Source organism: Danio aesculapii, chromosome 6 (assembly GCF_903798145.1).
Source record: "Danio aesculapii chromosome 6, fDanAes4.1, whole genome shotgun sequence".
Taxonomy (NCBI): domain Eukaryota; kingdom Metazoa; phylum Chordata; class Actinopteri; order Cypriniformes; family Danionidae; genus Danio; species Danio aesculapii.
Window position 1 is genome coordinate 16,839,087 of NC_079440.1, and position 26,179 is coordinate 16,865,265.

The 26,179-nt window shown below is 37.7% G+C and overlaps 1 protein-coding gene and 1 long non-coding RNA gene across 5 annotated transcripts in view; one reads left to right on the plus strand and one right to left on the minus strand.

Moving 5' to 3' along the window:
- The window catches only part of LOC130230588 (uncharacterized), a 39,470-nt gene that overhangs the window by 6,761 nt on the left and 6,530 nt on the right, over positions 1-26,179 (plus strand). The window contains exon 4 of one of the 2 annotated variants that reach the window (XR_008837963.1): positions 22,715-23,009. The exons of the other annotated variant lie outside the window; for it this stretch is intronic. This is a non-coding gene — a long non-coding RNA (uncharacterized LOC130230588). Of the gene's footprint in view, positions 1-22,714; positions 23,010-26,179 lie in introns of those variants that run through there. 2 annotated transcript variants of the gene reach the window in all.
- Positions 39-8,369, minus strand: etv5b (ETS variant transcription factor 5b). Of its 3 annotated transcripts, none has more exons than XM_056459686.1 (12): positions 8,257-8,369; positions 6,886-7,019; positions 6,671-6,758; positions 6,509-6,556; positions 5,489-5,539; positions 3,923-4,046; positions 3,549-3,833; positions 2,884-3,173; positions 2,049-2,105; positions 1,650-1,888; positions 1,461-1,568; positions 39-1,325 (listed from the first exon to the last, which is right to left on the minus strand). In XM_056459686.1, the coding sequence occupies exons 2-12, from the start codon at positions 6,931-6,933 to the stop codon at positions 1,089-1,091; spliced, it is 1,575 nt and encodes a 524-aa protein (XP_056315661.1). In that variant the 5' UTR covers positions 6,934-7,019; positions 8,257-8,369; the 3' UTR covers positions 39-1,088. The 3 variants fall into 3 exon arrangements, with proteins under 3 accessions (XP_056315661.1, XP_056315660.1, XP_056315659.1); XM_056459685.1 differs by having other exon boundaries at positions 1,467-1,568; positions 2,043-2,105; XM_056459684.1 differs by having other exon boundaries at positions 2,043-2,105.

The following is a 26,179-nucleotide window of genomic DNA, read 5'->3' on the forward strand; positions in this document are numbered from 1 at the left end:
TTGAGACATGGTATGAAAAAAATAACCAAAGAATCAGATCCATTTATGGATGTTTATTTATCATGTACCTTATGGTTTAGAAAATACAGATCTGTAATTGTACACCAAAACTGTACTTGCAAATATTTTAATATTAGAAATTGTCTTCAAAAGACAATGAAACGATAGTCTTATCCACAGTGAAGTATAGACAGTATAGACAAGCAAGGTTGACAGTGAAGGTGGAGAGAGAGAGAGCTGCAGGTTTCTTGCCATGCTTGCTTAGTACTGAACAGAGATCAGATGACCTTGCTATAATCCTTTGATAAACAGTTAAAGGGCACACAAGCGTAACTGATCCTGTGCTCAGGTCTGTTTCCCCCTATATCAAGAGCTGGTTTGCAAATTCACACACATACCACTGTACAAAAAGAACAGATTAGAAGTGATAAAAGTCTGTCGTACAGCTTATACAATGCAATTCAATTCAGCTTTTGGAAAAATATACTCATAATATACATAAATTTGACTTTTTTTACTTCCCCTAACCCATTTTGCCCAGCCCCATATCCTTAAAAATCACATTACAAAAGCAGAAACTATTTCTGAACAGTTACAAAGCATTTTACTTGGCCAGCTGGAGAAATAAAAATTGTGCATTTTTCCAGATTATAATAATCAAAGCTATGTACACACACACACACACACACACACTCTTATAATGACAACAGCCTGAGGTCATTACGCATTGTCAGAAGTTCTACAAATCTCACTGAAGCAGACACCAGGCCCAATACACAAAAGAAAGCAGTGCACAAAAGCCAGATTTTAAAATATACACTTATATTTATATATATATATATATTTATAAAATCAAAGGTTATACTGAAAATACTGTTGTGTCCCTTTGTAAATAAAAAAAGACTTTTTTTCCCATCGTGAAATCTGTTTAGTAACAAACAATAAAAGTGTGGCAAGAAAGTCTAGAGACTTGTCAGCAGGCACTACAAATTCCTTATCGGAGCGATTACAATTTGACATGAGCTGCATTTGGAGTGCGAGGATGCATTTGAGAGTTCTTTTGGTCCGCTCTGCGGTGGCGCAGCAGTTCAGAAAGCGTAATTTTCAGGAAAGGATGGTACTACTAAGCACTGGTCTCTGGCATCTCCTGGATAGGGGGCACGGTTTGCCTCGTCGAAGTGTGAGAGTGGAACAGTGTCATCCTCAGGAACCTGCAGGCTTTCAGGCTCTGCTTTCAGACTGGGCCTTTGGTTATCAGGGAATGCCATTGAGAAAAGCGCATCGGGGTCACAGACAAACTTATACACGTACCGCTCTCCAGCAACCTGAATAGAACCAAAATAAAAAGAAATAAAGTTTAAAAAAATGACTTTGTAGTTTTACTTACAAATAATGAGGCGAATCTAAAAAATGATTTAGCTATTGAAAGAAGAAAAAAGGACATTGGAACGGGAACGTGCCTTTACCTTCTGCATGATGCCCTTCTCATAGTAGTAACGCAGGGATCGGCTCAGCTTGTCATAATTCATGGCAGGCCTGTTCTTCTGAATGCCCCACCGGCGAGCAACCTATTTAAAACATGTGTTAATACTGCTTGTTGGCTGAAAAAAAAAGGTATATAAATCAATTTGCTTTTATAACGTACTGACCTCCTCTGGTTCGATGAGTTTAAACTCAAGCCCACGGCCAGTCCAAGTGATGAAGTGGCTGTTGGACGGGTCATCCAACAGAGTGACCAAGAACTGCCAGAGTTGCAGAGATCCCCTTCGCTGATATGGAGGGCCGTCCCGAAAAACTCCACCCTCCTGCTTTAGCTTGCCCTCCAGACGGTCTGGGACTACACATGCATCATCATAATAGAGGTGGGCTTCTCCATCATACCCAAAACCTGACAATGACAGCCAGAAAAAAATATTTTAAAAAGTAGGATTTAGAATGGAGAGTTTGAGGATTCAAGACACATGAAAAGCTGTTGCTTAATAGAAAAGAGTTTAAGGAAGTGTAGATTAAACCGAACATAAAAAAAAAAAAAAAAAGCTTACCCTCACCATTGGCGCCATAGAAATTTCCTGATTTCCCAAAAGATGAATGGCAGTTCTGTACTTCTGTAAGGCAATTGAGAAAATTATACAGTTAAATAAATACAATGCAGTGTAAAAAAAAAAAGGAATCAAACAATCACAGTTCAGTTTTAAAGTTATATCAAATATTTAATTTTAAATATCCAGTTATATAATATAAAAAGTTTATCAATTTTGTGTTTAATAGACATCTAAATGTAGACAGCTTGACTAAAACAAGGCTAAACTTGGGCTGTCATTGTAAATCTAATAGACATCTAAGAATAGCCCAAAACTAGACTAATCAACTATTGGATATTAGACAGACTTTATATGTGTAGTCATTTATTTCTGTTTATTTGATGACTAGTCTTGTTTTGGGCTACTCTTAGAAGTCTATAAAATTTTTACTGCCAGCCCAAATTTAGCCTTGTTTTAGCCAAGATGACTATGTTTAGATGTCTATTAGACATCTATTAGATATCTTTTGTTATAAAATTGGATTTATACATTAAAATAGATAATACAGTAAAGGTGAAGGTCAAGTTTGCTTTTGTCTTTCTGAAATATCTACATACACATTTCACCTTGGTAATGTGAACTTATGTTGACCAAAAAATAGAGATTTCTGTATGAACAATACTATATATATGTGGTTTCTTTGTTGGCTCCACAATGGACAATTCATCCCCCTGTGATATTTCACCATCACGAGAGTTTCACAACCAGCAGTATATATTTGACCTAGTTGAAGCTAAAAGGATTTCTCATTACAGCACTACATGGGGACTCAATCCCAAATCTCTGAGAGATTTACACCCACCTGAGTCAAAGCCGAAATCTCTGGGCTCCTGTTTGATTGACAGTTGGTGGAACAGGGGTGCGCAAGGAGGCCCCATGTTTTGCACACCCTGCTCATTGTAACGAGGATCCACCATTTCCTTTTTAAACCCCTGGGGAGGCATTGGCACCAACGGCTCTGACATCTGGCGTTGATAAGGAGGGCGGCTGTGCCGGGGAAAATGGCCACGGGTCTGTGGGGGGTAAGGTGTTTGACAGCGGCCATCGGACTGTGGGAATGGAAGACAGGGCTCGGAAAGCTGCCGATGAAACCTAAAAAAAGAGAGAAGAGGAGAGATGGCATTATTCTTAACATCAAGGGCGACTGTGATCATGAGTTTCACGTCAAAGGGATAAGTCTAGTGTCAAAGCCCTTTTCCATTACTTAAACCTGGAGAACAGAATGGGATAAACATAGAACTGCTTTCCAGGTCAGTGTGGCATCTTTAACAAGATAATACCCAATGAAAGGCTCAACTTGAGCTGATTACAGCACTTTCAACATGCACGAGCCACTCAAGCTCAAGTCAAAGATAGAAATGAGGTTAGAAATTGATCATCATGACCCCAAAAAGAAATTACGTTTTGGAAATCGATACACCTTGGTAATACAAATGTGTATGGTAAAACAAAGCAACCCCAACATACCTGTGGTCTGTGCTGTAGGAGGCATCTGGGTGATTGACAGGTGTGCAGGGCACAGCAAATGGTGGGCTTTGACTGTGGAGTGGAGTCTGTGCTCTCTGATGTGGTGATGTGGAACTGTGATTTGGTCCTGGTAATAGCGGTGGTCCTTGCGTCTGTGTTTGGGCTGGTGGCATCACTCTTTTTTGCACAGGATGTGTTGCCGTGCTGGAGGAACCAAAGGGCGATGCCGGCGTTGAAGGAGGAGTCAGTGGCTTGTTGAATGTAAATGGCTTCCTGTCAAAGGCACTAAAATTGACAAAATAGAAATAAATATTATTCATTGAGAATGAGTGAGGGCATATGCAACAGGGACGGATGGGGAAGGAAATGTATACCTGTAGTTATATAGGCACTTCTCTCCATATGGAGAGAGTCTCTGCTCTTGTCCACATGGGGAAAACTCTCTGCTTGGGCTCATCTCCCTCTTTATTTTGGTTTGAAGAGGTCCATGAAACATCACTATAAAAAAGATGGAAAAAAAAATTATAATTTAGTAATCATCAGTATTCTCTTATGTCAAATAGTACATTAGACAATTACTTTATTATTAAACAGCATATTTAAGCTAATAATAACAACCTGTATGACATACACACACATTATATATACACACTTTACTACTTTCAGGGCAGTAGTAATAGAATACATATGAAAACATATTGTGCCTGAAGCAATTGCGTGACAATCTAGCTACACAGATACACTACAAAACAGACGGTATAATCACTGAACCTGAAAAATCTTATTTACATTGTTTGAGCGCTTTATTAATAGAAAATGGTTTATTATTATTAGAAAATTCAGTCATTGAATGGATGCCCAACAAACTATGCTGTTTTTAGCTGTGGTTCATCTGAATGTCTTTGACTGGCTGCTCCAAACAAACTCACTGCCTAAAAAAAATAATGCTGTGAACTGACACTCTTGATATTCACATTAATTATGACATCCATAATAGTTATTAATTTGATTGTGCTGAGCAATTTTTGCACCTTTATTATATATATATATATTTTTTAATGGGAAAATTTTCATCCCCATGTTTAAGCCCCTGTTAATTTCCAACTCTGGTACTGGACTACTTGTAGTATTCCATTTACGAGGAGGTGAAAAAAAAGGCCTTTCCCTCTAAAATGCAAGTAAGGACTTGCAGACTATCACGTGACACTCCTGGAAAAAGGGCCCCACTGCCCAGCTGTGGTGAAAGAGGGGCCTGTGAGAGCTAAAGGCACGATGCCAGATAAGAGGAATTGTGCCAGACAAACACACACATAACCCTCTCACACACAATTTCTATGCAAACACATCCATGTGCATTCACGTTCTATAAAAAACACCATTGACACCATAGAAAGTGCACACAATCAGACTTATTCACAGCCAAATGGGAAGAAAAACTAACAAGGGAAACAGCCAGAGCACTGTTCACCAGCACATAATAACCAGAGTGTGTGTGCGCGCCGAGGATCCAGCCCCATTAAAATGTCACCAAGCTGGAGGCTGCCATGAGTTACAGCACCGCAGCAGCAGACTGGGCCTCATATGTGTGCACTTGCACACACACACCAGAAACATCTAAAACCTATGCCAAGTTTGGCATAGAAACTCCTGGAATATGAAGTATTGGTTTTCTTGCTTTCAAGGAGAAATTGTACCAGATAGAAAGTAGGAGTATAAATACAGGAATTTGTTTTATAACAAATTACCCATTTCTAACTATATATATATATATTTTAAATAATAATAATAATCATGCAATTTAACAGATAAATTACATAACTGCTTTTCAGACTGCTGCTCTAATTCATAAAGTGTTTCAATAATTCATCACGGCAAGTTCTATAGGCTATTCTACAGCCGACCCAGCTTCCTCGCTACATGAATATTCTAAAGGTACTCACGATTATCCGACTGGAAATCTGGAACAAACTGTTCGTCATCAGGTACCTGGGCTGCACACGGAGAAAGAAAACAATTTACAATGGCTGACTTGAAATTCGCTTCACATTGAATAAAGCCATGAAATATTCAAAGTGGACATAAATAAATAATTTGTATTTGTTTATATATGCCTTGTTGTCTCATCTCATTTGAATGAGGCCCCAGAGATCATTCACCGAGATAATGCATTAACAGCCAAGTTGCATTTTTAAAGGGAGTTATGGAAAATAGCCAAGGATATCGTAGTGCAAAGATGCCCAAACTAGGGCCCACGGGCCAAAGTTGGCCCATGGTAACCTTTAATTGGGCCCGCCATCCTATCTGAGAAGACTGATGGGGATTGTTTAGAGACTGCAATTTCAAATTTAATGTAAGCTTTTATTTGTTTGTTTAATTGTTAAGCTACAAAAAAAGCTTACTGAAATGTTTCAATTTAAATGCTGTAATTTAGTACATACTTTCACCCAACGGATAGAGGACAATGCAGAGACTTTAGTGAGCAAATCAAGGCAAAGGCAGACTCTGCTTGACCAGTGTATTCAGCATTTAACTCCACTGTCTTATAAATGTGATTCTATTTTTATTGGAGTAAGATTCAATGTGATATTTTCTATTTATTTTTTAAATATTATTAAATAAATCAGGAAATGACCGATGGCAACTTTGTTAAAAAGTTTAGCCGGCGCCAGTGGTGTAGTGGTTAGTGCATCAACACATGCACTCCGGTGCTCACGGCAACCCAAGTTCAATTCCGCCTCACGGTCCTATGCCGATCCTTCCCCTCTCTCTGCTCCCCATGCTTTCCTGTCAATACTCTCTACTGTCCTATCCAATGAAGGTAAAAAAAACCCCGAAAAATTATTATATTAAAAAAAAGGTTTAATATCTTTATCTTCGACCCATGGCTCTCAATGATATCTGGCCCTTCATACAAAGAAGTTTGGGCACCCTTGTTCTAGAGATTAGGACTGCCGCCGTACCTTCTGCTATCCAAATCTCTTGTAGCTGGCTGAGGTCTTGAAAGAGCTCTGTGGAAACACAAAGATTGATTTGTGAATAAACAGGCTGATTTGTTTGGGCTTGGGCTAAATGATGTGGTTTAAAGAGATCTGGATGGATTGATTGCATGTTCATTTGTTTACCCTCTGTATCCTGTGCCAGCTCGGTGTCAACAAACTTCCTTTTTCGGTCATTCAAAGGTCTGCACGATGGTTCCTGCATGTGAGACTTCTGTAAAATAAGAAGCAGATCAATTAATGCAATTATTTTTAACGTTCAGCCATCCACCTCAATAGATAATCTGTAGTAAAGGATTTGAATGAAAATTTAATCTACAAATGTGAAAATTGAGGCGTACATTGGGAGGCACCATGAAAGGGACCTGCTGGTCATAAAACCCGTCCATGTCGCTTGCTTCTCACTGCGGCCTAAGGGGCTGCAGCAGGAGGGAAAACGGGAACGCACAGGGATAAACGGGGGTGATATCCACGCCTGTTGGAAGAAGAGCCGAGAAAAGTGGCACTTAGAAAGACACACACACATGCTCTGTCAGGGTCTGATGCAGCTGTCAGTGATCGTCCCTGGTTCTGACAGTCCAGGACCAACTGTCCCTTTGATCTGGGAAAACTTCAGCGAGCATGTTTGTTTGTGTAACACTCACTCTCAGCTCCTGATGAAGTGTGTGCACATTAGAGCAGGACACTTACACTAGCTCTCCCTCTCTTTCTCTCTCTCACACACACACCATTTAAGACTCACGGTACAGATGGGGGTCCTTACATAACCACACAGTACCATCTGTTGCCCATGAGACCATCCAAAACACCATACTAAGAGTTTAAACGAAAGCAATAATTTAAGAAGTAGACATTTTAAGCAGTTTCTGTTATTACATAAAGAATAAATAAATAGCACATTTAGTTGGTGAAACGACAGGCTTTAAATAAAGCTTAATCTATTCACGCTTCGTCGCACACGTGTGTTTATTTTCCCTGACGCAAGTGTTCAGGCCATAAAATCGTATTACAGCCGCGAGGCCAAGAAAACACCTCACAGCTCACTGCGTAACCCTCTCTGGACCAGAAACTAATTAAACATCCATCGCTTAACATTATTGCTTCCTGAAGCTTATCAGACCTTTATAAAAATAAAACGGGAGGAACGTGCGCGTGCATTTCATTCCGAAAAAAACAAGAGTTTGTGATTTTATTGACGATAATAAAGGCGGCCAACGGAAGCTATAGTTGTTGAATAAGTAAATTGAGATTATGGCATTACAACCGCGAGTTAACAAGTATAAGGGCGAGTTCAAGAAGTTCAATCCCTTCCCCCCAGCGCCCATTATCGCCGTGCGCTCCCCCTCCCTTCCCTCCGCCGCTTGTTTTTCTCAATGAAGTGAAATTTGATCCTTCGTGCGCGCGACCCCCCAAAAACCTCAGTCGTTCCATTCATAAAAATACCGAACTCGCGAGCAACACTTCGTCAAACCACGTATGAATTTTGCAGAGCTCGACTGAGTTTTAAACAGACTTAACGGAGTCTTTAGAAAACAAACAAGGGGGAAATGGTTGCCAAATATACGCACAAAGAAAATGGCGTGCAAGCCAGCTAAACAAACCGCAGCGGCTGAAGTAAACGCAAGTTTATATGTATAAAAACAAAAGTCAAAACTTGCATACAAATATTATAAAACAACACAAAATTACAGCAGCGTGCAAAATATACTCACCCAGCGTTGGTTAAATCCTCTGCTTTTACAAAATGAGTGATTAGGTTAATCCCAGAGGGGGGAAATAGTGCGTATGCGAGTGGGTATCGCTCTCTCCCTCAGCTTGACGCGACTGAAATCTTCTCAATGGGATCGCCTGCTTTTCCAAGAGCATCGGCTTAACACTGTAGCTCAAGCTCATTGGCTAGCTCTTCACGTCATTCAAGTGATTTACCAATCGCTGCCTCTACATAACCTATGCGATCATGAGGCTGCAGCCAGCCAATCAGAGTAAGTCTCTCTCCTGTTTTTATGAATGGCTGGGTTTCATTCAGTTACCAGATGTTCTCCGCCGCGAAGAGACTTTTAAAGGGCCAGAAGCGGGACGAGAGTGAATGCCCAACTGGGGCTCTTTATTTGCGGACCGCGCTGGATTTTATTCAGGGGCCAAAGTTGGCCCATGGTAACCTTTGATTTGGCCCGCTATCTTCATCTGAGAAGAGAGCAGGAATGATGTAGATCGTTTAGAGATTGCCATTTCAAATCTAATGAAACATTTTTTTTGTTTGTTTTATTGTTAAAAAATTTATTGTAATTGAATGGTGTAAATTAATGAGATTTAGTGTAAATGTACATAGTCACCAACAGGCTTTGGTAAGCAAATCAAGGCAAAGGCAGATTCTGTTTGACTATTCAGCATTGAACTCTACGGTGTTATAAATTTGACTGTTTATCTTTCTATTGCAATAAGTTATAGTTTATATGTTTTAAATGGGGCGTCACTGTGGCTCAGTGGGTAGTACAATCGCCTCACAGCAAGAAGGTCGCTGGTTCGAGCCTCGGCTGGGTCAGTTGGCATTTCTGTGTGGAGTTTGCATGTTCTCGGGGTGCTCTGGTTTCCCCCACACTCTCAGATATAAAGGTACTGGGGCAGTACCTTTTTAAAAGATACATATTTGTACCCAAATAGGCCACAGTGGTACCTAAAAGGTGCATATTAGTACCCAAATGTACCTAAAAAGTACTAAGATTTACAAAAAGTAATGTTTTCTATTTATTTTTAAATATTATAAAATAAATGGGTGGTTCATTCTGCTGTAGCAACCCCTGATTAATGAAGGGACTAAGCCGAAGAGAAAATGAATGACAGAAATAAATGAAGACATTACCCATGGCAACTTTAATGTAGTTTGGTATATTTACCTTCGGCCCACGGCTCTCAATGATATTTGGTTTTTGGCCCTTTATACGAAAAAGTTTGGGCACCCAAAAGTGTAGGCTACAAATAAATAAACAACATACTCTTCTTATTCTGAATCAAAACATAGAAATTGTTTTAGTAAATAGACTCAGTATATCTCCGAAACATTTAAAAACAGCCCCTTTCCCATTTATGAATTAAAATAAAATACAACAACAACATGAAAATACAGGGAGAACATGTTTACAGCAGAGTCTAATCTAGCTATTGCCTTTTGAGTGTGATTATTGACTGAGCTTTGGAAACCACTGACCTCTGTCTTGGGTGACAGTGTAGTGGACGTGCCGCTGTGAACAATGACTGGAATCCTCTCTGATAATCTTATTCTTACCAAAATAGTTTTCTTACCAATCTATGTCTTATAGTTCAGTCGATAAACTGTAGATAAACAAAGGGGGTTGGAATGACCTGAGCCTGAGTAAATAATAACATAGTGATAATTTCTTGGGGGCGACGCAGTGGCGCAGTAGGCAGTGCTGTTGCCTCACAGCAAGAAGGTCGCTGGTTCGAGCTTCGGGTGGGTCAGTTGGCATTTCTGTGTGGAGTTTGCATGTTCTCCCCGCGTTTGCCTGGGTTTCCTCCGGGTGCTCCAGTTTTCTCCCACAGTCCAAAGACATGCGGTACAGGTGAATTGGGTAGGCTAAATTCTCCGTAGTGTATGTGTGTGAATGAGTGTGGATAGATGTTTCCCAGAGATAGGTTGCAGCTGGAAGGGCATCTGCTGCGTAAAACATGTGCTGGATAAGTTGGCGGTTCATTCCGCTGTGGCGACCCCGGATTAATAAAAAGGGACTAAGCCGAAAAGAAAATGAATGAATGAATGCTAATTTCTTGGTGAAATAACCCTTTAATTAATAGTGGCTTAAATAATGTTCGGTTTTTGCACTGATTAATTGACCCCATCAACAGAAGCCAAGGGAATTAATTTTGTTTTGCCTGCATGTGTGTTTTTGACTGTTAAAATTATTTTAATATAAAAATAAGGAGCACAATTTCATCTTATAATCTTGCCTAATATTCTACTTAATAAATAAGTCAGAAAGTAATGGCCTGAGGGTAAGTAATTTAATACATTTTCTTGTTCTTTTGCTGAACTATCCCTTTAAATCAGTGCACAGATCAAACAAGGTTCTAAAACAAACATGAACCAACATCATGGCACCATAACTGTATCCCCCAGCAGAGAGACACATTATAAAATCTATGTCAGTGCCTGCTGGGGAAACTCCAGTGCAAGAGAACACTTTGTTGTCTGATCTATTATTCATGCCTGTTCCTCAAAGAAACATCTGCACATCAGACAGTGATGTCTGATCGCAGCTTTCCCTTGCCTACAGGTTACAACCTTAAAAACCTCAAAGCTGATATTTGTACTATATTACTACAATTACATTTCAGTTCATTTAATTTTTAATAATAATTGCAGCACAAATAGTCAGGTCTGATCACAAATATGTGGCTTTCTATTATTTGAAGGCTTTAGATGTACACTGGACATGAAATAGAAAAATGCACACATAAATGTATGCAAGTAAACTCAGATTTCTGGATGAATACTTACAAACAGTGTGCTCAAAGAAATAATGATCTATTTTGATGTTGATTTACACTCACTGGCCACTTTATTAGGTACACCTTACTAGAACCGGGTTGGACGCCCTTTTGTCTTCAGAACTGCCTTAATCCGTCATAGCATAGATTCAACAATGTACTGGAAATGGTCACCAAAGTTGCTGCAGATTTGTCGGCTGCACATCCATGATGCGAGTCTCTCATTCCACCACATCCCAAAGGTGCTCTATTGGATTGAGATCTGGTGACTGTGGAGGCCATTTGAGAACAGTGAACTCATTGTCATGTTTAAGAAACCAGCTGTTCAAGGTATCCTGCTGAAAGAAGCCATCAGAAGATGGAACATGGTCAGCAACAATACTCAGGTAGGCTGTGGCATTGACATGATGCTCAATTGGTACTAATGGTCCCAAAGTGTGCCATGAAAAAATCCCCCACACCATTCCATCACCACCATCAACCTAAACCGTTGATATAAGGCAGGATAGATCCATGCTTTCATGTTGTTGATGCCAAATTCTGACCCTACCATCTGAACATTGCAGTTGTTTTTCAAATATTTTTCCAATCTTCTGTTGTCCAATTTTGGGGAGCCTGTGTGAATTGTAGCCTCAGTTTCCTGTTCTTAGCTGGCAGGAGTGGCACCCAGTGTGGTGTTCTACTGCTGTAACCCATCTGCCTCAAGGTTGGACGTGTTCAGAGATGCTCTTCTGCATACCTCAGTTGTAACGAGTGGTTATTTGAGTCATTGTTGCCTTTCTATTAGCTCGAACCAGTCTGGCCATTCTCCTCTGACCTCTGGCATCAACACAGAACTGACGCTCACTGGATATTTTCTGTTTTTCGGACCATTTTCTGTAAACCTTAGAGATGGTTGTACGTGAAAATCCCAGTAGATCAGCAGTTTCTGAAATACTCAGACCAGCCCGTCTGGCTCCAGCAACCATGTCTTGTTGTTCCCTATTCTGATGCTCGGTTTGAACTGCAGCAGATCATCTTGACCATGTCTACATGCCTAAATGTATTAAGTTGCTGCCATGTGATTGACTGGTTAGAAATGTGCAAGTGGCTGGTGAGTCTATAGCTAATGGCATCAGCTTTTTAAAAAATCAGAAATTTAGTGTCAGTTAACATAGCTAAATCCAAGGGGTCCACATACATTTTATTATAGGTATATATATATTTTTATTTTTTCTCTAATTTGGTTTGCTACATATCAAATTTTTGCAAAATATGTTTGCAAAAATGAACAGTTGTGTATGCACTCCTGCTGTGTGGACGGCAGCATGAATGTTACACCCCACTGTAAATAGGTGAGTCATCTTTTAGCTCTCTCTCTCTCTCTCTCTCTCTCTCTCTCTCTCTCTCTCTCACACACACGCACGCACACACACACACACACACACACACACACACACACACACACACACACACACACACACACACACACACACACACACACACACACACACAGGCCTCCTCAATGAAAAAAATTGATTTTAAATAGTGAGAGGGTCTACTTTAGACGTGTTGTTGACTAAGCAACTTTGAAACTACAAATACCTCTAATTATAGTATTAATATAAACTAGGTTAAGGTTTAAGAATAAGGTGACTTGTTGACTTGTAAATTTCTGTTGGGGATCTGACCTTCAAATGAAGTGTTAACAGATAATAATCAGCAACCCATTAATACTCTAATGACTGCTATTTGACACATAGTTGTAGAGTTACAAATAGTTTAATAGTTGTAAATATTACAAATAGTTAACAGACTCTATAAAAGGGACCATCAAATATTAAGTTAACAAGAAAAACATATTCAGTCAGGACATATTGACCCTAACTGAAAACAATTGGTTAATAAGATGATTGGTCATAATTGAAATGACATTGAGATTGTGTTGAAAATCAGTTTTAAGCTTTTGGTGAAGACGTATGATGATGTTGTCCAATTATGTTTTCCCATTTAAATGCCACCCATTTCTATTTCACTTTGTGCTTGCGTTCATAACTTCCTTTGATCATTCATTCATTTATTTTAATTCGGCTTAGTTCCTTATTTATCAGTGGTGGCCACAGCAGAATGAACTGCCGACTATTCCAGTGTAAGTTTTATGCAGCGGATGTCCTTCCAGCTGTAACCCATGACTAAGAAACACCCATGCACTCTCGCATTCACACTCGTACACTATGGCCAGTTTATTCAATTCACCTATAGTACATGTCTTTGAACTGTGTGGGAAACCGGAGCACCCGGAGGAAACCCACGCGAACACGGGGAGAACATGGAAACTCCACACAGAAATGTGAACTTGCACAGCCGGGGCTAGAATCAGTGACCTTGTTGCTGTGAGACGACAATGCTAACCACTGATCATTTCCTGTGATCAACAAACGCTAAAACAAGTATCCCATTTTCAATAATCTGTTTCACTTTGATGTACATCACAATCTGTAAAATAAGATCACTTCCATTATTTGCAAAATCGCTGCTTATGAATCAACTATTTTGATTATTAACACTTTAGATTAGGGAGCACATATTCACTATTAGTTTGCTGCTTAACAGCAATCGTAAACTTTCAGAAATAAAGGTACAAAATCAGTCAGTATCTTTTAAAAACAATGAATTTTTGTTCCTAACAGGTCCTTAAAGGTACATATAGGGGAATTACCAACCTACGGCACAACTGCGCATACCGGTTGCAAAAAAAGACCGGTTGCAATAGCAAACATGTCATGTTGTGCGGTAGGATGTCAAATTTGAAAGTCGAAAAATAGAAAACTGAAATTTTACCGAACACCACACTGCTTTCAATGCCAACCGCAGACGTCTTTGGCTAACAGCCATCAGAGGAGCTGAATGGAGTGAGGACCTACTTAGAAATGCTTGATTCTGCAGTTCTCATGTTATATCAGGTAGTTCACGCTATGCTGAATCATACACATTACTCGTTTTTGATTGCAGCAATGATTTCAGCAAAAACAGTTACATATGGTTAATTGAACTGCGGACACTGAATGCTTAGAATGAAATGTAAAAATTTAAGTTCACATACCCTGCCATACAGGTGCAGTTCGCTATCAGAATGCAGTTGTTTTGCTTGTTGATAACTCTTTTGGTAGTAGTTTTGTAATATATGCTTCAGTGGATTAAATTTATGAATGTATTTACATTACTTCTCATTTATTAATAAAATGTATTTGTTTTTAGTGTTTTGAGGGATAATTAGTGACTATTTTAAAGGTTACTGTCAGTCAAATTATACAAATTATGTCTAATTGTTCTTTTATTTAGGCTACATGCAGATAAAAACCCCTATTTTACAAGAAGCATGTTGTGTGAATACTTAAGATGTCTAAAGCATCTAGAATACTTCGATGCTCTAGAACTGCCAGTTTCAGACTGTTAAATCATATTTTTCCTAGCACTGATTGGCACGATTATGCAATCTCAATGGTATTAACCATTATGGAGGTTGAAATTTATATTTATATTAAATATTTTTAATGATTAATATTTAAGATATAAATTAGAGATCAGAGAAAACTATTTCTTACTATTAAAGGGCTAATTTCTCTCATACATCTTGTTTTGATGTTCTTCAGGGGGCAACAATCGTTAATTAGGGGGGTCAATCCCCCCCAAACCCCGTGTAATTCGCACCTTGCAAAAAAGTTCAAACGTGTACCTCATAGTACCCTAAAAATACACAGCTGTAAAGTACAAATGTGTACATAATGAAGAGGTACCGCCTCAGTAACAGCTTATTTCTAAGAGTGCTTGCATGTTGTTTGTTCTTTACAAAGCACATATTATTATGCTATTCTACATGACCATATTGTAGATCCATAAACCAACCCAGTTCCTTTCGGTGAATAGTGGATAAAAACAACTCTTAGTTATTACTGAATATGTGCTTCCTAATCTAAAATATTACATTGACTTTTGCAAATACAGAAAAACAATTAAAAATCTGTCGTCATTTGCGAGGTCTGATATCCCTGACCATAAACCTGCTGAACAGCTTCATTAAACTGAGTGATAGTGCTCCTCATAACCTGAAATTAAAACATGTTGCCATAGCTTTCATCAGTGTTCCACGCGACTCGCTGTGAGGCCACTCTAAATATAGCTCTCAAACGTCTCTATTATATAACAATATGCTCTAAATTCAATTGAAACCGAACGTAACTGCCTCTTCTGCATGCTGTAGCCAAAGCAACTTCGCATTTCTGTTGAGTCATAAGCATTCTATTCATGAACGCTCGTCTCTCTGACTCACGCCGGCGTTGAACTTTTCGTCTCAGATCGAAGAAGCAGTATGTTATTAATTGACTGTTAATATGTTACAGAGCCTTGATCTGCCGTTGTGCTGGGTGTGAGTCACGCTGTTTGTTTTCTTCTTCGAGGTTGAGCTAAATTCATTTCACGGTCCCTGGTGTGTCATACTATACAGGATACATCAAACCTGTGATTGCCTGGTGCTCCCTGTAATTGAAGGGAACGATTCTCTTTCATTCAGAGCTGTAATTTTGAAAATCTCCCTTTGATTGATGACGGATGAGCGTGGTTATGCGAATGTGTGGAAAGGGATATGGGAGCGTTTAGGCAAATAAAGCATCATAAAGTTTAACGGTAAAAATAACATTGGTAGAACAGATCAAGTCTGAGTGCATCAACAAAAATATATACAAGTAGGCTATATTGATTAAATGTTATTTTGCTAAGAATGTAGTGAAAACACATTCATTTTGGGTTTCCATGTTTTATGTAAACTTTTATACTTTACTGTGTTGTCCTTATATTTAAAGGTTCTATACTGGCAACAGTGGTTCCATGAAGAACCATTAATATTTATGGAACCATAAAAGTCTTGTCGCCTATACAAGTTTTAGAAACAACAAATATTAACTTGACTTCTAGTTGATCATTTTGTATCAGAAGTGGTTTATATGAAAGGCAAAGGCCTCTAGATTACACTTAATTTACCAAAATAAAACATCCGTATATCTCTGCAATGACTCAAATAAATGTTAATAAAGTCATCTGGAATGGCAAAGAAAGCATTCTTGCAGGACTCCCAGAGTTCATCAAGATTCTTTGGATTCGTCTTCGATGTCTCCTCCATCTTACCCCAGACATGCTCAATAATGTTCATGTCTGATGACTGGGCTGACCAACTTGACCTTCTTTGCTTTCAGGAACTTTGATGTAGAGACTAAATTATGAGAAGGAGCGCTATCCTGCTGAAGACTTTGCCCTCTCCTATGATTTGTAATGTAATGGGCAGCACAAATGTCTTGGTACCTCAGGCTGTTGATGTTGTCATCCTATCTTACATGCCCCATACTTAAGAGAAGACAGATTAAGAGCAACAACAACAATTAATGAAGACTGCAAAAACAAATGACACCATTGATGAATGCATGTGTCTGAGTATTAAAATGCATTTGTAACTCTCCTTTTTAAAGGAGTATAAAGAAATTGTTATTGATTATAAAGTTTGTGGAGAGAAACATAGGCTGTACAAAGAGGATATTTTGAGATTTGCAGACATTTTGGCTGTGTGGATCAAATGGAATATATGAAAGGTTTTAGGGTCAACTATGTGTGTATTCTAAAACTTAGGCGTTAAAATATATACAGTACTTTAGGCTGGTTTTAAACGCAACCCTCACAAAAACATACAAATTTTTGGTTTTTGGTCTCGGATCTAAGAACTGAGAATCAGTTTTAAAGTTTGGAATCCATTGCATCAAGTTTTAAACTCCCTTTTATGTGACTTTTAAAGTAGTTTAAAGTTCTGGTATGTGATTTCAGAGAGGCTACCCATTGCAAGCTAGTTTTGAAAGCTAAAAACTCAGCCTTCCCTGTGTAATCACTGTCCAAAGCCCCGCCTTCTCCAAAACACATGAATGACAGGAGTAGAAGTCAGATTACCTCATGTCTCATTCACCAGTGAGAAAAAATAACAGTTCAAAGTGCACTAGTAACACAATACGTGCCTACATGAACAGGGTGCACAACTACATGTTGAAAGACCGATATGACAGGCTATTGTAATGTTCGGACTGAACATTTTAATTGGACAATTTTTTGTTAATCCTACACCTTCTGCTGATTATATAAATGCATATAAATACATCTAGACCTTCTTTCAACTCTTATAACAAAATCCACAGACCACCAAATCACATATCATGCCTTTAAATAACTTGACTGTCAATTGCTAATAATGATCAGATATCTAATGCATTTCTGCAAACAGACTCTTTTGGACAGATTGCTTTAACAACAATTTCAGAAGTGTTTCTGTGCTATTGCATAATTTGTAACAACTAGTTATAGTATGGCTGGTGGTGGTGGTGTAATGGTGTGGGGGAGATTTTCTTGGCACGCTTTGGGCCCATTAGTATCAATTAAGCATCATGTCAACACCACTGCCTACCTGAGTATTGTTGCTGAGTATTGTCTCTGAGGAATATTTCCAGTACCTTGTTGAATCTATGCCATGAAGGATTAAGGCAGTTCTGAAGGCAAAAGAGGGTAAAATCCAGTACTTGTAAGGTGTACCTAGTAAACTGGCCGGTGAGTGTATATTCATGGAACATGTTCTTTACTTAATATTTGGATGATGTTTGCCATAAAAGAAAAGATTTCACCCATAGTATGCATTTGTTGACTATTACTTAATATATACCTGTGCAACATTTTGTGGTCAAAGGTTGCAAATACTTATATGTTTGAAAAGTTTCCCACACTAATTCATACAACAAAACTGAATTATGTCATCCACAATGTTTAAAATAAAATACAAAAATAACAAAATGCACAACACAAAGGGCTTTATCCTGTTTCTTTGTTAGATAAAATGCCACATTGTGTTCTTCTTCTGAAAGAAATACTACTGAAATGCCCTGAAAGCCTGCTGTTGCTATAACACAACATCCACAAGCTTCTGATCGATGGACGAACATAAGCTGTTATTTCAGTGTTGTAATGTCATTCATTATTTATGGTTATTACATTCTATTCAGTCAATCACATGCAACTTGTGTGAATTCCATCCATGCAATAAGTTGATATTATGTATTTACTTCTGGTGTAATCAAAAAATAAACACAACAATAGTAGAGGAATCATCTACACTACCTGACAAAAGTCTTGTCATCTATCCGAGTTCTAGGAACAACAAATAATAACTTGACTTCTATTTGATCGTTTGGTATTAGAAGTTGATTATATAAAAGGCAAAGGCCTCTAGATTACACTTATTTTACCAAAATAAAATATGATCATGCCTTGATTTTTTATTATTTAATTAGGACAGTAAGGTCTGACTTTAAAAAAAAGGTCTGACAAAAGTCTTGCCACTTAACAGAAATAATGTACAGTATAGAATATAAAGTCATGGTGCAGTGGAAAAATAATTCATATTGTGTATGACTCCCAGAGCTCATCAAGATTATTGGAATTCATCTTCAGTGCCTCCTCCTTCATCTTACCCCAGACATGCTCAATAATGTTCAAGTCTGGTGGCTGGGCTGGCCAGTCCTGGAGCACCTTCTTTGCTTTCAGGAACTTTGATGTGGAGGCTGAAGTATAAGAACGAGCGCTATCCTTCTGAAGACTTTGCCCTCTCCTGTGGTTTAATTAATGGGCAGCACAAATGTCTTGATACCTGAGGCTGTTGATGTTGCCATCCACTCTGCAGATCTCTCGCACACCCCCAAACTAAATGTAACCTCAAATCATGATTTTTCCTTCATCAAACTTGACTGATTTCACTGAGAATCTTGGGTCCATGCAGGTTACAATGGGTCTTCTGCAGCATTTATGATTATTGGGATGCAGTTCAACAGATGATTCATCAAAAAAATCTTCCTTCTGCCACTTTTCCAAATGATCAACTAGAAGTCAAGTTATTATTTGTTGCTCTTACAACTGGGATCGATGACAAGACTTTTGTCAGGTAGTAACTAGATTTAGAACCAGAAATAAAAAACATTTTTAACTCCATTTGTAAACTGAGATTATTTAATCTGTGTTCATTTAAATAGTATTTTATTGATAAAAGTGACCCTGGACCACAAAATATTTGGAAATAAAGGCTTATGCTTTATCTAAGAGCTAAATAATTGTTCCATTCATGTATAAACCATTTTGGGGATGTAAACAACAACAATGGCCCCAACATATTTTCTATTGTACATTTTTGAGTTTCTATAGCTTCTGAGAATCCAAAAAGAGCCACACATTGATAAATAATGCTATTACAGCTGTTTTAACATTAAGTATGATTGAATTGCCTCTTGTTACAGTTATGAAATAGTTTGATAACAAGCAGGAAATGGACCAATGACATGACCACAGTATACTTCGTTATGGAACCATATTTAGCAGAGATACAACTAAAGGGGTCAAAATGGTTTGCAAAGTGCAAACGTTTACCAGTGACGAAATGTCAAAAACAAAGAAACCAGTAGTGACATTGTCTTTGATTCCCAATTAGTCCAGACTTTTCCTGGGTCTCTATTCTCCTCATTCAGCACTTTACATTCCAGTCACGCTCATTAAAAAAGCAGCAGGGGCAGAGTTGGTAAAAGAATCTGAATCAAGCAAATGTATGCATTCTTCCGCATTTTCAGTGCTTGTGCAGACTCATTTACCATGACTCCAGCTCACACCTACCCACACACCCACCTCTGCAACCTGAACCTCTGAAGATCCTGTAGCCATGGAGATATACCTTGGTCATGAGAAAGAGAGAGAGAGAGAGAGAGAGAGAGAGAGAGAGAGAGAGAGAGAGAGAAGACTAGAGAAAGAGCAGAGCTGACTCATGGAACTACTAGATTTTCAAGAGGCAGAGTGACCCACAAAGCAAAAATAGCTTTCTGAAGACAAAAGAAATAGCGATCGTTCAGAGCAACCGTTTGAAATAAAATATGAAAAACCATTTGTAGTATTCCAATATCACTTTATTTCACAAACTGTACTCGTGGGATTTCAGTGAAAAGCGTCTGGTAGTAGGCGACTACAAAAATAGACTCCATGAGACGTGTCCTAGTTGTGTCACCACCTAAAATAACTGCGCAGCCCAAAATAATAACACACAGTTCAAGTCAAATTGATTAGACCTCCCGTGAAAGTGTAATTCTTCAAACACACACATTTGCACACGTACAATTTTTAACAACTCAGACAGTATAATATCTTTGGTAATATTCAGCTTAAAGGGACTTCGGGTGACTTTTAAACTGCAGGTATTCATATTAAATTAACATAAATATTTTGAGAAAAAAACACACATATATTTTAGTAAATATGATTAGACCTCCCATGAAAATTTAATTTTTTTAATTGAAAGTGCCTTTTAATGGAGAGATTTTTTTGAACATTTGTAAACAATAGTTTTAAGGTTTAGTTTAAGTTTTTCTCTTTGACATGTTAAAGGTATAATATTTTTGTTATTAATTTGCAAGATAAAATTCAGCTTAACGTGCAATTTAAAGGCTTAACTACACTGTAAACCCCGCTGTTGTCAGTAATATAGATATTAAGTTAATATAACTTGACATTACTTAAAATACCAGGTTTTGGAATCAAAACGTAAACAGGTGTGTTTAACTTACTCATTAGACAGCAGAAAACTTGTAATTAATATTTTAAGTTGTCTGAACTTAACATTTTAATTTCTTTAAATAATTAACCATGTCTCTGTTGAAAATGATTGGTTGTGCTTGAAATTCTGCCTTGACAACTGCGCTGATTGGTCGATATATCTTATATGACACAAGGTGGTCATTTTTCTTGAGATACTGAATTTTGCTGAAGCGCAACAGGAAAGAGGCACTACCTGAACCCATCTGAAAAGTTAAATTATTAAGTAGATATTTAAATACTAATATACAATTGAAGTCAGAATTATTAGCCCCCCTGAATTATTAGCCCCCTATTTATTTTTTCCACAATTTCTGTTTAACAGAGAGAAGATTTTTTCAACATATTTCTAAACATAATAGTTTAATAACTCATTTCTAATAACTGATTTATTTTATCTTTGCCATGATGACAGTAAATAATATTTGACTAGATATTTAAGACACTTCTATACAGCTTAAAGTGACATTCAAAGGCTTAACTAGGTTAATTTAGGTTAACTAGACAGGTTAGGGTAATTAGGCAAGTTATTGTATAACAATGGTTTGATCTGTAGACTATCGAAAAAAAAAATAGCTTAAAGGGGCTAATAATTTTGACCTTAAAATGGCTTTTAAAAAATTAAAAACTGCTTTTATTCTAGCCGAAATAAAACAAATAGAACAATTTTTCTCCAGAAGAAAAAATATTATCAGACATACTGTGAAAATTTCCTTGCTCTGTTAAACATCATTTGAGAAATATTTAAAAAGGGAAAAAATTCAAAGGGGGGCTAATAATTCTGACTTCAACTGTACATTTTTCTTAATTGATATACACACAAGGGATGACACGGTGGCACAGTGGGTAGCGCTGTTGCCTCACATAAAGAAGGTCACTGGTTTGAGTCCCGGCTGGGTCAGTTGACATTTCTGTGTAGAGTTTGCATGTTCTCCCCGTGTTTGCGTTGGTTTCCTCTGGGTTCTCCGGTTTCCCCCACAGGTCCAAAGACATGTGCTATAGGTGAATTGGGTTCAATTAAATTGTCCATAGTGTATGTCCTGGTCCTCCAGGTTGAACCTATCTTGTAAAAAAATTGGATGTTACGAAACACCAACATGGCGTGGCTAAATGTCAACTTCGATATAATAAATATATGTAAAGTATGAGTTCGATAAAGAGAAGACTTTTGTTTCCAACACATTTGTAAACAGTTTTAATAAGTAAGTTATTTTGTGTTTGTGTTTATATTTGTTTATATGTGTTTAATTTTTCGTCGATAATTTGCAAGATAATATTCAACTTAAAGTGCAATTTGAAGGCTTAACTAGGTTATTATGTTAACTATAGGCAATCGAAACAATAATGATAAATTTTTACCTTACAAAATGGTTGTAAACTGCTTTTATTGCAGCCAAACTAAAAGAAATAAGACTTTCTGCAAAAGAAAAATATGAGATGAAATACTATGAAAACAGCACATACACTCTGAAAACATATTTTTGCTGCTTGTTCAAACTACTTATTTAAAATGAGCTTAATAAACACAATTCTTGAGTTTCTTTAAACAACTTAATTGTTTTATGTTCAATCCACTTAAATTTGTAAAAACAATTAGGTTAACTTAATCGATTTGTGTTGAAGGAATGAAGGAACACTGTGGAACCAAGCATTTGTGTTTACACAAGTGTACACTGTAACAAATGCTGGGTTCCACACAGTCAATTTGTGTTGGGAAAACATGAAGGAATAAGTTAACTTATTAGTATTTACAAATTTAAGTTGATTGAACATAAACCAATTAAGTTCTCTAGGTAGTTTAAACAAACAGCAAACATCATTTTTTGAGTTTAGAACATATTTGAAAGAAAAAAAAAATTATATGTATATGAAAGCTTTCTGTTGACTGGAATTTCTGGGAGCTGCTTATAGTTGTAAACACATTTTCCAGTGGCAAATACAACCTCTCACATGTCTATCACTCTATTTCTGTCTTTCTAGGACGGCTGATTCAGAGGCGGTCTTTTCACATCATCTCCATTGTCATTCCACTATTTGAATCCATTTACACCCTCTCCAATGGTCTTGTGTTGGGAGCTGCTGGTTTTCACGCATGCGGATGAGACCGAGGAGGGCACGGTGTTGGCCGAGGTGGGAGACTGTTGGCTGCCCTGGGGGAGGAGTATGAGCTAGGTGTAGGAAATGCAAGTAAACACATTAAGCCCTCGGGACTCCAGCGGTGTTTAGAGTGAGATCGGGAGCTCCTGAGGGCCAACAGCTACACCCCAAAAAGAGTTAGAGCCTCTGTTAGAAACATCAATCCCCCCCCCCACCCCCACCCCCCCAAACCTTTGTTCCAAATGCGGCTCAAAGCTGATTGAGTGTGTGGGGACTTGCCTCGGCTTTGGCTAATAGACTGAAGCAAAGTAGGCCAGCTGCCGTGCTGATGTGTCTGAGCGGCTGCTGTGTGTGCCTGTTTGCTTTAAGCTAGCTTCAGGGTAACTGGAGCGTAAGAGAAATGGGAATTCACACACACAGACAGATGAAAACACCAATTTAGTTTAAAAAAAGGTTTAAATGTATTGTTCATCCACCTCGGGATGGGTATTTGGGATGAGCAGGGCACAAACAACCACTGTCTAAGTTGAATCGTTGCACTCGTGCCAGGGGATATTTCACCCAAATATTAACATTTACTAACTAATTACACATCCCGGAGTGGTTCTAAATCTTTATTGGTTTCTGTCTTCTGCTAAACACAAGATATTTTGAAAAAAGCTGACTTTCAAATCTGTTGACATCCATAGTAGGAAAAACAAATACTATGGAAGTCAATGGTTACAGGTTTCCATCAATTTTTGTCTTAAAGGGCACCTATGATACAATTTTTAAGCTGTTTGAACAGAACTGTGTGGAGTTATAGTGTTTCCACCGTCATATCGGGGGGATAGAAACACAATAAGTCTCTTTTTTTAATTTCCTTACGTTATAATAGGATGCAAATCCCTCCCATTTTGAGGTTGAACTCAACGTGACGTAGGAGTGCAGTTTCCCCGCCCACCAATTTGATTGACAGTTGCATATTAACACCTCTTCGTAGTAATGCATATGATCATATCAACAAGACAGGACATGCTCAAAGCAACTTGGATTAAAAGATCTGTTCAGCTCTCTGTGATCATCAATCATCATGTGATGAAGGATCTGCTACCTTCATGTCTATCACTGTACTGTTTATCTGACGCAGCCGGAGATTGAGGCACACTCTGACAGGCATGTGGGAACAGTGGGCAGAGAGAACTAGCAATAAAGGCACATGCAACAAAAACAGCTACATTGTGTTTAGAGCAGAAAATCCCAAATATTCTTAAAGCTATAATAAATAATCTGATGGGTGTTTTGAGCTGAAACTTTACAGACACATTCTGGAGACACAAAACACTTATCTTAAATTTTGAAAAGGAGATAAAATAGGTGCCCTTTAATCAGAAGACTTTTGTCAAAATGTCCTATTTTGTCTTCAACAGAAGAAAGGAACTCATGGATTAATACAAGTAAAGGGTTTAAGACAAATAAAGGGTGAGTTAATAATGGCAAACTTTGACATTTATTTGACATTTAATTTTTGACTGCAACAAAATGTTTTATCTCAATTTTTTTGTGTTCATTTAGAGCAGGGGTGCCTGAAGTTGTGGGCTGAAGGTAAATATACCAAACTATATAACATTAAAGTTGCTATGGGTCATTTCCTAATTTTTTTCATAATACTTCAAAATGAATAGAACACATTACTTAAAATCGTATTAACTAATGCAGTGCAAATTTTTACATGATAACTTATTGCAATAAAAACATAAACAATCTACAAGACAGTGGACTTCAATGCTGAATACACTAGTCAAGCAGAATCTGCCTTTGCCTTGATTTGCTCACCAAAGTCTCTGCATTGTCAAGTGACAGTATGTACATTTACACTAAATCTCATTAATTTACATCACTTAATTGAAACATTTAATTTACGTAAGCTTTTAACAACAAAACAAACAATGGGTTATTACCTTTTAATTGACAATCTTGAAACCATCTCCTTTCTACTCAGGTTGGTGGGGTGGTGGGCCAAATCAAAGGTTACCATGGGTCAACTTTGGCCCTAATTTGGGCATCTCTGATTTTGTGTGAGACAAATCTGCTATTGTTAATCTCCAGTCTGATATTTAGGGGAAGTTTAGACAGTTCCATAATGCTTACAAGTAGCTTCTAGTTGTACAGATGGGAGACATTGTAATACTACATTACAATGTGCCCTACTCTTATTAGAACAATGCTATTCTATTAATACATTTATAGACATTAGTGGTTCAGTTACCTTCTGGAATGTTTGAATGGGTTTCTTCATCTGTTTGGACACATTGTGTGCTCACTGTCAAACTTTTTTGGTACAAAAGGGAGATCATTTTTTAAAATGGAGTTTTAATTTTGTCTTATATTTGTCTTATATATATATATATATATATATATATATATATATATATATATATATATATATATATATATATATATATATATATATATATATATATATAGTTTTTTTTCATTAGATGAGATAAAACCTCAAGCTGTCATATGGCTAAATCAGATGTTACAGTGTTGTCACATTTCACTTCCATTCATTTGGGGTAAATGATAAGAAAGTATGCTCTTTAAAGGTCCTATGAAATTAAAATAACGTTTTTTAAATGTTTGTATTGTTGTCTTTTAGGATATCTATAAGCTAGTGTGCTCCAAGGAAATCACAAAATTCACGTTTATAAGATATAAAACTGATATAAACATGTAAAGCATGTAAGATTTTCTGTCTAAATTTAGTATAGAAGTATGTCCCCTCATACTTCAGTTTCTTTTCAAATCGTGATCAATCAAATGTTGTATAGTATCTAAGATGCCCCGCCCCCTTCAATACGCTTCTCATTTGATGCGTCTGAGCTCAACCACACTCACTGGAAGAGGGGTGATAAGAAAACACTATTGGCTCTTTTTTTAAAGCAGAGGAGCTACTCTAAATCGTGCCCTCTGTTCATGTTTTGGTTGAGATTACATCAAACATTAAATAAAAATGCACATTTCAAAGCACTTCACGGGACCTTCAATTATAAAATAAAAACAACTAATTGCACTAGACTACACTCTAAATGGTACAATGTTGTACCAAAGAAGGTACAAACCCCACAGAAGAACATGCAAACTCCACACAGAAATGCCAACTGGCCCAGCTGGGACTCGAACAGGCAACCTTCTTGCTGTGCCACCGTGCTACCCTACTTTGTTCAAACATTTAGTTTTTATTATTTTCAACTGACAGATTGATGTAATCGGCAGACATCATAAGACGTTAATATTAGGTTAGATTTAGACCTTGACGTTAGGTGACCAAAATGTCTAGCTAGTGTCTAGGGACAATGTTCTGAC